Below are 12,620 nucleotides of genomic sequence, written 5' to 3'. Positions count from 1 at the left end.
TGTAAGGACTGATCTGATTCTTGGCATTTTATTTAGTTCTTCCAAAGCCCTTGAATGCCCCAAATGTGATCGACACTGGACACAACTTTGCTGTCATCAACATCAGCTCTGAGCCTTACTTTGGGGATGGACCAATCAAATCCAAGAAGCTTCTGTACAAACCTGTTAATCACTATGAGGCTTGGCGGCATATTCAAGGTAAGATTTGGCAAGGAAATGCTCCAGCGAGAGATGGGACACCAGGAAAAGAAATTTGTCCCCAAATGTAGACATCCTTTCTCTCAATCTCAACCCTCCACCCCAAGGTAGGGGCTGTGGCAGTGGATTCTATTTTGGAGTATTCAGGAAAAAGTGGCAGGGTGATGGCTCCTCTGAGTTCTGGGTCTACCTTTCTGAAAGTCATGATGTAAAATGGGACACAGAACCAGCCTGTGTCAGGAGCTACTATCTTCATCAATACTTCCTGTCCAGGTTTCTCTGGATCCAGTCCCATTTTTACTCTGTCTTGCTTGGTCATGGTGAAAGACACATGTTTATGCTATGAATATAGTAACAGGCAAGTCCAGGGCCCACTGGAAAGGCAGAGACTTAATCTGCTTACATCTGAGGGGTGATTGTTGCTATTGTTGTTGCTGTCCAGTCGCCAAGCTGTGTCCGACTCTTCACGACCCCATGGACGGCAGCACACCAGGCTTCCCTGCCCCTCACCATCTCCCGGAGTTTGCTCAAGTTCATGTCCATTGAATCAGTGATGCCATCCAACCATCTCATCTTTTGTCAACCCTCTTCTTCTGCCTTCAATCTTGACCAGCATCAGGGTCTTTTCCAATCAGTCAGCTGTTGTTACTGAACCAAGTTTTTTGTGGTTTTTTTTTCTTATTTGAGTTTGCCCTGTCTGCAATCTCCTAACTCACAGAAATTTGGGGAGGAATTTGGACTGTGGCAGACTGAACTGGAGTAAGGGGAGATGGGGGTACAGGCCTGTCCCCAACTTTTGAAAGCAAAAGCCCCAAATGTAATAAACTGTCAAACGTTCATGAAAACAGTTACATTTATTTATTTTAAGTTAAATTTACTTTGAAACACAAATTACAGTCCTGCTTGTTGCATGATGATGTATTAGCACTTTTTTTTTTTTTAAAGCTGAGCACCATCTATTGACCCAGCTGCTTAAATTGTGCCATCTTATCATGAGACATGCCACAGCCACACTTGTAGGGAACATACACACCTCCATCAATACTCTAGTCTCACTATGCCCATGAATTCCTAAAAGGGTCCTCTACCCGTGACTGCAATGAAGGAGACACCAGAGACACTAGTTCTATCCCTGGGTCTGGAAGACCCCCTGGAGATGGAAATGGCAACCTCCTCCAGTATCCTTGCCTGGGAAATCCCATGGACTGAGGAGCCTGACAGGCTACAGTCCAAAGGGTTGCAAAGAGTCAGACACAACTGAGCGACTAAGCTCATGTAATTAAGGAAATTACCAAAAAAGAAGAAAATGAAGGTTTGGGGCTTAATAATACTAGCTGACCTGAGTACGTTGAATAAGTCATGGTAGTATTACGGAACTCTTCACATTCTTTTGAACACTCATCCAAAATTCAGAATCCCAAGAGCATAAGTCTGAGTTGCTGGACTGTTGTTTCTATTGACAATGGCTAGGTCTTTTGAAAAAGCAACTTAAAAACAAAAAAAGATATTGAAAATCCATCATCTCTTTATGGACATCCACAAAGAGGTCTTCTAAAAACCCTTAAACACAGTCCAGTATTTTTCCTTACTGACTTTATCATGTGGTAAGGCAACAATCTACCTTTGGAATATTCATGCAGATAGCTCAGAAGAAAAGAAGCACATGTCATTTGTTTCTGGGAGGTATTTTCAAATACTTCAGAACTGTTTATTTATTATGATATGACTATTACAAATTTGTTGTCTGATTAGTGTAAGCAAACCTGCAAAGAGTCTTTTCTCTTGATAGCTTGATTAAAATCACTGTTTGCGCTTGAAAACAGTAGACGCTAAGTTATTTTATATTATTCTAATTGAGTTTTTCCTCCTAAATCTGATTGATATTCCCTATAGTTAAGATGTGCTTGATTTTACTCTACAAATGAAAATACAGAAACACTGGAGCAGAAACGTATGAGTGGCACAGAGATACTTACACAAAAAAGCCTTGTTTTCTTTTATAGCAGGGACACTGAGACCCTGAAGATGGAATGCCTCTCTGTTCTACTCAGACATTGTATTTTTAAAAACCAAATATTAGTTCCCATCACAATAACAGCATTCCAGTTTAAAGAATGTAAAAGATTGCCAACTTAAGTTTCCTGGACTTTCCCTCTTCTCAGTGACAAATGAGATTGTTACCCTCAACTACTTGGAACCTCGGACGGAATACGAGCTCTGCGTGCAGCTGGTCCGGCGTGGAGAGGGTGGAGAAGGCCATCCTGGCCCTGTGAGGAGGTTCACCACAGCTTCCATCGGTCAGCTGAAGCAAACAGGCATTTATTCAGGAGCTGGGTGGGTGGGGGAGGAAGGGGAAAGAGGAAGGAAGACCAGGAAGGGTGGTGGTGGGTGAGCGGGTGGGTGGGAAGGGTGGTGGAAGGGGTTTGCTTTTGAATGGGTGGGAAAGTGACAGGAAGGCTAGAGACTTGGAGCCAAGCCAGCCCTTTATTTGGGCTGCTCTCCTGGTTTGTCTCCCTGGGGGAGGGGGCTAGAGTGATCCACGGGGGACAGAGAAGGAAGCAGATGAGCCTTCAGGAAGGCAGGGACATCCCTGAGGACTTGGGATTTACTTTGTAGCAACTGTGTTCAGTCTTGGCTCCTGAATTTTACCACCAGCTTCCTGTTTCCATCTTAAGGGCCCAGGCCAGGCTCTTGCTGCATACATACTCCAGAAATCCCAGTGTGTTTATAAAGTAATTTCTAGCTTTTCAAAGCCATTCACACACATGGTGAACACATCAAATAGATTGAAAGACTTTTCAATTAGTCCTATGCTCTATCCCTCCATTTCCCCATCCTATTTCCTTTATCTCCTTGAGCCATATGATATATACCACCCTGTTTCTCTCATGGCATGGCATGCAAGATCTTAGATCCCCTTACTACCTGGACTAGGGATAGAACCCATGCCCCCTGCAGTGGAAGTGCCGGGTCCTAACCACTGGACCGCCAGGGAAGTCTCTACCTCTGTATTTCTAAATCAATGGTTCTCAAACATTATTTTCCATCAGAATCATGTGCCCAGCTTACTAAAACAAATTTCTGGGCCTTGCCTACATGGTTTCAGATTCAGAAGGTTTGGAGTGGGAATGGGGCTCAAGAATCTGCATTTCTAATAAGTTCTCCAGTGGTGTATGATGCTCTGGTCTTAAGTTTACACATTCTAAGTGTAGCACTATTTCTTGATGGATCAATGTCAGTCAATAGCTATCAGTCTTCTACTGTGTAAACTGAATTTGTGAAATTTCCTTGATGCTAGCCTGAACTCCAGCTTTCTGCTACCCAGTTTCCCGCCTCTGAAAGGTCTGAGTGAGTCCTTTTAACGTCCTCTTTAGTGTTTGGTGTGCCTTGCGTGTAACCATTCTGTTACTACCTCTTGCTCAGTGCTCTACAGTTTCAGGTTCACATTTATTTAATTCTTAGAATTGTCATCTTTCCCATTTTATAGATTGAAAAGTAGAGTCCCAGAGTGGTTAATAACTTGGCTATGGCGATGTATCAGATTCTTCATCATACTAGATCTTCAGACTTGATCCCTTTCTGTTTCTCCAGTTATTATTAACTATTTTTTTAACCTGGAGCCCAAAGTCACCAAATCCTTTCCCGATTGATGAGTTTTCCTAGTTTTCATCCATTTACTAAAGGCAGAAGGATATGGGATGCTTTAGTGAGAAACTAGGAAGAGCATCAAGCTCTTCTGCAAAGGTTGTGCATTCCTCACACACTCTTCCCTCCACACCCCCCGCCTAGTATCCATCTGACCGGCAGTATCGTTAATGAACCAGATGAAACTCAGGAGCTGCTCTGATGCTTGTAGAAGCATTGTACAAGTAAGAGGTGGCTTCCCGGGAACCCACCAGGTAGAAACACCAAAAATAACGCTGGCAGGGACTTCCCTGGCAGCCTAGTGCTTAAGACTTTGCCTTCCAACGCAGGGGGTATGTGTTCAATCTCTGGTCAGGGAGGTAAGATCCCCCTTGCCTTGCAGCCAAGAAACCAAAACATAAAACAGAACCAATGTTGTAACAAATTCAATAAAGACTTAAAAAATGGCCCACATTAAAAAAAAAAAAATCTTAAAAAGACAATAACCCTGGAAACCGCATATGACTTAGAGGATAAAAGGCACCTCCAAGACTGTGAGGCAAGGGGCCCCTGAAATGTCATCAGGTTGCTGCTACGAAGCAAACGGCAGCTTATTCTCTCCTAGGCCAGTGCTGATGAATCAAAAGGGGAAGGGCACAATCTGACTCAGATGGAAAGTATTTATGGAACAGAACATAAAACACTTAACAGACCCACCGTGTGCTGTCTTCAGCGCTCAGAATATGTTCCAGCCAGGATGTATTCAGAGGTCTCTTGGAATATTTCAAAGTAGTTCTCAGGGGTGGGTGGGAAGGGAATTCTTAAAGGTTCATCTTTTCCCATCATTTGAGTTTTGCTGATGTTTGTTTTTAAATTCATTTGGCAGTCACACTATTTATAAGTGTGTTGACTGAGTGGCAAAGGCCGGGAAGGCCAGGAGGGGAGGGGACAGGACACACTCTGAACACAGGCAGAAGGAGGGCAGGTAGGGAGGGGTGACGGGTAAGCCATGCTCTCAAAGGGAGGGGAAAGAGGAAGTGACCATTTATGGGGCTGCTGCTCTGCACAAGGCGCAGGCTTAGAAGGTTTGCATGTTGGCTCTGCACCATCAGCCCTCTTTCCGTCTGTTGTGTTGTTACAAGCCTGCCTGGCCATTCCAGGTGGCTTATTTTGGAACTTTAGAGAAGAGCAAAGGGAGGTGATGGCACCTCTCGCAATTTGCAAAGGTTATGGAGAAAAGAGCAACGAGACCTGTAGCATAGTGCCAAGCAGGTGGCAGACCTGATTGCTGGTTCTCCCTCGTCTATGGGTGGCAAAGCTGTTAGTGACAGTCCCTCTCCTGAGGAGTGGAAATAGACACTTCCTGTTACCTCTGACCAAGTTTCTCAGCCTTCTTACTTTATTTTTTATTTTTATTTTTTCATTTTATTGGAGTACAGTTGATTTACAATGTGGTGTTAGTTCAGGGGTACAGCAGAATGATTGTTATATATACATTCATTTGTTTCCACTTTTCTATATTGTTTTTATTTTTTTTAACCTTCTAAAGAGCTTCTTAGATAGTTTTGTCCTTAAGACACCATCTCTGTTTTGTTTTGATGTCTCTTCTGCCATGAATTTTAATACCATAAATTTGTTTATATATTGTGGTCCTTCATAATTATCTAAAATTTTCTCATACCCCAAGGACCAATTTTTGCCCCCTTAGGGGCAGTAATGTCCTCACTGAAAATGCATGAGGAGAGGATCCCTATTCTATGTTTTGAAAATATTTTATATCTGGAGTTTAAAATATCAGTGTGCTGTTATTAGTTGAAAACTTGCAGATTCCTTCTCTGTCCATTGATACAACATAAGGTAGGAAGGAAGCGAGGGAGAAAATGTTGATGGAACCCCTAACACCTTCCAAGCATTTTCACCTCCATTGTCTTATTTCTTCTCCTGAGTCTGGAAGGTGAGTGTTTTTATTTCATGCTACATAAATTTTCCTAAGGTCATGGAACTAAAGGGGCATGCTTCTGCCTCTTTGATTTCACAACGCAAGTTGTTTCCATTCAGTTACCTCTCTGGTGACCCAGGATCTTTGGGGTAATTATGGCCACACAGTCTGTGGTCAGAGCCAAACCTTGATGTGATCAGAGCCTGGCCCTGCCAGGCTGTGTTGTCACATGTGAAATTGTCCCTGCTAAGGGGATGGAACCCTGAAATTGCTTTAAAACATATTGCTCAAAATAGGAACAGAAACACTGAACCCCACAATCTTGGCAAATCCAGTGTTTCCAATTTTTTCAGTTTCCTTCCTCTTTCACCAATAGTAGACATGACTTTTCCCAAGTGGAAATTAGAGTATTTCTCATGTGTTACAAGTTTTGGAGGGGCTTCTCTACTTTTCATAATAATACTTTAATCCCTTGGATGGCTATATCATAATTTATTAAAGCATTTCCCTACTTTGAGCATTAAAGTTTCTTATGATTGTTTGTTATTATAAATAATGTTGTAAGGGACATCTTCATGTCCTTAGCCTTTTTGCTTCCTTTGAGTTATTTCTTCAGGATAAATCCCTGGTAGTCAGATTATATAAAGTATATGATCATTTCTAAGGCTCTTGAAAAATATTCCCAAGTTGTCCTTCAGAGGGGTTGTATTTTTGTCTTACAGTTACTGAAACTACACACTAATATTTTAAAGCTTTTGCTATTTTGGTAGGAAAAAAAAAGTATTTCATGGCTGCTAGCAGCTGTTTCTTTGCTAGCTTGTATATTATTCTAGAAGCCAAGGTTGTCCTTTGGGGCTGTTGTTAGCTTCACTTCATATAAAAACGATGATCCTTCTGGTTTTTCCTAGGTCTTCCTCCTCCAAGAGGTCTCAGTCTCCTACCGAAGAGTCAGACCACTCTAAATTTGACCTGGCAACCAATATTCCCAAGCTCAGAAGATGACTTTTATGTTGAAGTCGAGAGGAGATCTGTGCAAATGAATAGTGATCAGCAGAATATTAAAGTGCCAGGCAACTTGACCTCAGTGTTGCTTAACAACTTGCACCCCAGGGAGCAGTACATAGTCCGAGCCAGAGTCAACACCAAGGCCCAGGGGGAATGGAGCGAAGATCTCATCGCTTGGACCCTTAGCGACAGTAAGTAACTTATGCTGCCCCAGCCTTGCCTGAATGACACTTGGTGGCCGCCACTTAGATTTAGCTCCCATCACTTCAAGTCTGCTTCTTAGAAACCATGACAAGTAGTTAGTTGTAAGTGGAGGCCAATGAGTGCCCTCCCCCCAACACCTCAAATCATTTTAGTGACCCACAATATCTATGAATGCTCCATATGCTGGGACTAACAATAATTCAGTCAGGACTGTCCTACGATTTTTTTTAAAAAAAAGTTTGTTTATTTTCGGCTCTACTGGGTCTTTGTGGCTGTGCACAGGCTTTGTCTAGTTTCACTGAGCAGGGGCTACCCTCTAGTTGCAGTTTGTGGGCTTCTTATTGTGAAGGCTTCTCTTGTTGCAGAGCAGGCTCTCTCAGGGCTTGCCGGCTTCAGTCGTTGTGGTATATGGATAGTAGTTGTGGCACCCAGGCCTAGTTGCTCCACGGCAAGTGGGATCTTCCCAGAGCAGGGATTGAACCTGTGTCCCCTGCATTGGCATGAGGATTCTTAACCTCTGGACCACTAGGGATCCCTACCTTTCCTTTCAATGGAGTTATTTATTAAGCAGATGGTGATTCATTACAGAGAGATCTCTCCTAATCTTAAAAGCCAAGGAACTTTGCTTGAAAATCTGCAAAACAGATAATCCTTAGCATTACAGTATATATTTGAGAGTAATGAAACAACTTTTCTCTCAAATTGTTCTTCAGGCTCTTCTCAATTTCAGAGTGTCCATTAAAAATTAGTTGGAACTTCTCGGGCTCCTTTGTCGTCTTGAAAGCTTTTTCATCAGGAACCATAGAGCTCTATTTGATTCGCTGCCATAGAACTGTCTGTGCACGTCAGAGTCCTTGCAAAGACCAGATGTTTCTGGTCACACCAACTATCACTAACACTAGGATCCTGTGGTCTCTTGTCAACTGCCAGAGTCTGAGTTTCTCTTCTGCAGCTGAGTCTCCACGTCCCCAGTAACAGGTGTACAAACTGGCTGTGGGTTTCTCCAACCAATCTCTTCTTGTATCAATAACATGGAAGTCTCAACCATTTTGTCAGTGTTTAGGCATGTCTTCTTCATCTTTAAAAAAAATCCTGTGTCAATTAGAAGTTATAGGCCAGTACAGAGAATAATACAAAAAAATCTACATTTCTACAACCCAGAATTAACAACCGTTAACATCTTGCCATCTTTGCTTTCAGTCTTTTTTGCGAAAGTAATTCCATGATACAGATATATCAAAATACTCTTTGATCATCATCCCTACTCTAATTCTCTCCCTGTGTCCCCAGAGACAACCAAAATTCTGTTTGTTAAACCAAGATTATGTTTGTTATATATCTTTCCATTCAATGTCATATAATTTTAATACATTAAGTATACCTGTAAGTGTGTAGATGCATGCATACGCTTCATCTTGCTTTTTGTATATATCTACAAAGTGCTTAACATATTTTCTAACAAGTGCTTAACAAGGATAGTTCCTATGGGCTGGTGGCTAACTGCAAACTAATAGGAATCCTTATTTCTTCTAGTTGAATCTATTTCTTAAAAGCTGTGTGACCGTGGCCAAGTCACTTAATGTCTCCAGGCCTCAATACGAACAGTAAGATTGTTATGTGGAGCCAATGAGTTACAATATGAAAGGGCCTATATAAATGTCAGCTCTCATAATCTTTGTTTTCCTCAGCATCAAGAACAGTAAACTGGCAGCTTTTGGAGTAACAGAATTTCTGAGGTCTTAATTCAGTGGAAGGATGGCAAATATGTGATTTGTGTGTGTTGCCAGTTTCCCATATGTGGCCATGTTATCAAGTCTGTGTTGAATCCACCACAAACTGATTGGAGTTACCATCAGAGATAACACTTAGTAGCCATTCATGGTTTATGGGCCGACATTCACTCTCTCTCAAAAGCATAATAGTCAAAGAGATGGTAATGCATCTTAAGGAAAATATATTTTTGTTTTTTTTAATTTCTAGTTGTTCCTCCTCAACCAGAAAACATCAAGATTTCCAACATCACAGACTCTTCGGCTGTGATCTCTTGGACGATCCTGGATGGCTATTCTATTTCTGCTATTATCATCCGTTACAAGGTTCAGGGAAAGAATGAAGACCAGCACATTGATGTGAAGATCAAGAATGCCACCATCACCCAGTATCAACTCAAGGGCCTTGAGCCCCAAACAGCTTACCAGGTGGACATCTTTGCAGAGAACAATATAGGCTCAAGCAATCCAACCTCTTCTCATGAACTGATGACTCTTTCTGAATCTCAAGGTTGGTAGAGTAGACAGGTATTTACATATTATTATTTCTGGGGGGTATCAGAAAAGCCCCACTGTTTTAAGATATTTACTCCATATTCACATCTTGTGATACAATAGGCTTGTCCTTAATAGGGATCACCATCTCTAAAGAGATCCTTAAGCTGAAAATGCCCCTTGGAGGGATACCCTGTTGAGCCATTTCTATTATTAAGCCTTAAATGAACTTAGCCCATCAGCACGCCCCATCTAGCAGTTGAGGGTCTGAGGAATCTGAATGTGATTCTGTGGAAAAAGAAGACTAAGGACCCAGCTTATTGGAGGAAGGCCTATGCAGTGCTTCAGTGGGAGGCTCCAGGAACCACACTCCATTCTTTCTCAAAATGAGCTCTTCTTTTAACTTGGGTGACACTATGCTATTCTGAGTTTTCTTTTACTTTTTAGATCCAGGTTATGATGGCTCTGTGTCCATCACTAACCCCTACCTCAGAAAGAATAAGCTCTTTGAGACAGAGATCCTTCAGTGCCAAGCACAAGAGGGCCAGTGTCTGTGATTTTTTTTAATTGAAATACAGTTGATGTGCAATATTATGTCAGTTTTGAGTGCACTATGTAGTGATTTGACATTTGCATATATTATGAATGATCACCACAGTAAGGCTAGTAATTCTCTGTCTCCAAACAAAGTTATTATTGGCTATATTCTATATGCTGTATATTATATCCCTGTGGTTTCTTTATTTCATAACTGGACGACTGTACCTCTTAATCCTCTCCAGTGTTTGTGGCTGGTAAAACCTGTTGAATGTAATTAGTGAACAAGGACATCACAGGTGGGAAGGGTTGAAGCTTCTGGGAGACTTCCCTTTGAGATTAGTCTGAAATTGCATGTCCTCACCCTCTGCACTGTACAGCTTGTTTAAGGGAATGTTGCTAGAGGGACTTTAGAGGGAAATGGTGATTTTTTGCAAATTTAAAGTTCAGACCAGCCTATTTTTACAGAAAGTATCATAGCACTAAAAACTTCTTGGTTCTTTTGAGGGCTACTTAGGGCTTAAGAAATTAAATCCAATAAGCTCTGTTTTCAATGCTGATTTTTTGGAATGTGTTTGAAATATCCAAGGAATGTTGAGTCTATAAATTACAGAGAATTGTAGTTTTCAGATGACACTCTTAAATGCATCATTTCTATAATTACTTGTGTTTTCATAAAACACATACAGGCCCTAAATCCAAGCTATAAATAAAATACAGAGAGAAACATTTAAAAACAAGATGTAACAAAACTAAAAATCCTCACCATCCCATTTCAGACATCTCTTTATGTACACATGCACGGGGATAGAAGGAAAGATAGCTAATCAAAAGAATAATTGTTAGATGAGATCATGCTCTATGATCTTTTTCTAAAAATACATTGAATTTAATTGTATTTTAATTTAGGCAAGGAAAAGAAGTGGAAGAGTTAAACCTTAGTCTTTAATAGTCCATTTTGACCTGAGCCCTAAATTCAATAGTTTTTCTATTTTATCTCTTCTTTCCTTCCTTCTTTGCTTCTCCCATTGGTATTCTCAGGTTATTTTCAGCTCCAGAAAAACCCAAATCAAAATATCTTACAGATTCTGGGGTCTTAGCATCATAGAGCTTGCAAGCTTTTCTAGGTGGGGAAATTGTTCAGGGAGGTTTAGTCACTATCCCAAAGTGATAGATGTATTTAGTCATTCTCACTATTATGAGATAATATTCATCTGTTTGGGCCTGTACTTGGAAATGAAAGTTGAACAAAGGGCAACAATTACTGATTAACATCAGTTCAGTTCAGTCAGTCATGTCCAACTCTTTGTGACCCCGGGGACTGTAGCAGGCCAGGCTTCCCTGTCCATCACCATCACCGTCCCTGTCCATCCATTCCCTGGAGCTTGGTCAAACTCACATCCATCGAGTCAGTGATGCCATCCAACCATCTCATCCTCTGTCATCCCCTTCTCCTCTTGCCGTCAATATTTCCCAGCATCAGGGTATCTTCAAATCTGGTGGCCAAAGTATTGGAGTTTCAGCTTCAGCATCAGTCCTTCCAATGAACATTCAGGACTGATTTTCTTTAGGATTGACTAGTTGGATCTCCTTGCAGTCCAAGGGACTCTCAAGAGTCTTGTCCAACACCACAGTTCAAAAGCATCAATTCTTTGGCACTTAGCAGCTCTGGTGACTAGCATGTTGACTTGTAAAAAGCCCTTTTGCACACTCCTTTGAACTTGTCAACAGCCCTGTGAGTCAGACTTGTCTCCAGTGAGTTCCAGAAAATAAATGAGTAGCACTAGGTCACCTAGCCATCAGGTGGCAGGACTCAGGCTGCCACGAAGTTCCCATTACACTGTGACTTCTCCTGCAGATGGCCGTGGCCTATCTCTGCATCTAGACTAACCTGCTGCTTCTCCTGCGTTCTGCTCAGCACCAGCAGACCTCGGAGGCAGGAAGATGCTGCTTATCGCCATCCTCGGCTCAGCGGGAATGACCTGCCTGACGGTGCTGTTGGCCTTTCTGATCATGCTGCAGCTGAAGAGGGCAAACGTCCAAAGGAGAATGGCTCAAGCCTTCCAAAACGTGGTAGTGTCTCATCTTCCAAACAGTATGTTAAAGATGTGGGTCAGAAAATGTACTTGTAAAGGAAGTTATTTCCTTAGGCAAGTTTCATCTTTTCTTTGTCTTTCATTATGAAATGGGAGATAACTAGCATGACTATATAAGTTCTTGTGCAATTCAGAACAATTCTGAGAGTGAAGCGGTTACTCTTAATAATTATGCAGAAAATTAAGGCTAAAGCAGGATTACAGCACCATCAAAAAGAGAATAGAGTCATCCTAGTGATAAGTCACCAGTGAGGGTAATCTTGCAATATAAAGAACTGACCATTATTGTAATGAAGGGCATGAGGGGAACTATACCTCAGAGTGATAAGTCATGAATATTGATACTAGATCAGTTTTCTTCACTTTTTTTAATTTCCAGTTTCCATTTTGTACTTCTAATAGTATCCCCATATATATATATATATATATATGAATTATATCTACATATATATATATCTACATATATATATATGAATTATATCTACATGTGTATCTCCATCCTTATGTACCCTTCAGTCTGCAGTCAGGGTTCATGGTACTTGGCACTACTTTTTTCTTTCATCTAGGAATTTTGACCAGTTGCAAAGGTTTACAAAATCATACTTTACTGACAGGCACCGCATTTGAATCCTTGAGATACTATAGCCTGAACATTTCTCTGTGATTTTGAGCTCTGTAAAATTAATCTGTACCCAACTTTACTGATTCTATATATGAAGCACTGAATACAATTACATATTTCAAATGAGGTAA

At 41.3% G+C, this 12,620-nt stretch overlaps 1 protein-coding gene across 2 annotated transcripts in view; it reads left to right on the top strand.

The window, feature by feature from the left end:
- TEK (TEK receptor tyrosine kinase) overlaps positions 1–12,620 on the top strand; it is a 108,205-nt gene that overhangs the window by 74,441 nt on the left and 21,144 nt on the right. Inside the window, exons 10-14 of one of the 2 annotated variants that reach the window (XM_065908066.1) lie at positions 37–198; positions 2,361–2,495; positions 6,670–6,957; positions 8,951–9,250; positions 11,690–11,844. In XM_065908066.1, coding sequence (XP_065764138.1) covers positions 37–198; positions 2,361–2,495; positions 6,670–6,957; positions 8,951–9,250; positions 11,690–11,844 — 1,040 coding nt within the window. The remainder of the gene's footprint in view (positions 1–36; positions 199–2,360; positions 2,496–6,669; positions 6,958–8,950; positions 9,251–11,689; positions 11,845–12,620) is intronic. The other variant, XM_065908067.1, reaches the window with a different exon arrangement.

This window comes from Muntiacus reevesi, chromosome 17 (genome assembly GCF_963930625.1).
Source record: "Muntiacus reevesi chromosome 17, mMunRee1.1, whole genome shotgun sequence".
NCBI lineage: Eukaryota > Metazoa > Chordata > Mammalia > Artiodactyla > Cervidae > Muntiacus > Muntiacus reevesi.
Note: the sequence above shows the minus strand (reverse complement) of the source record. Positions and strands in the feature narration are given on the sequence as shown.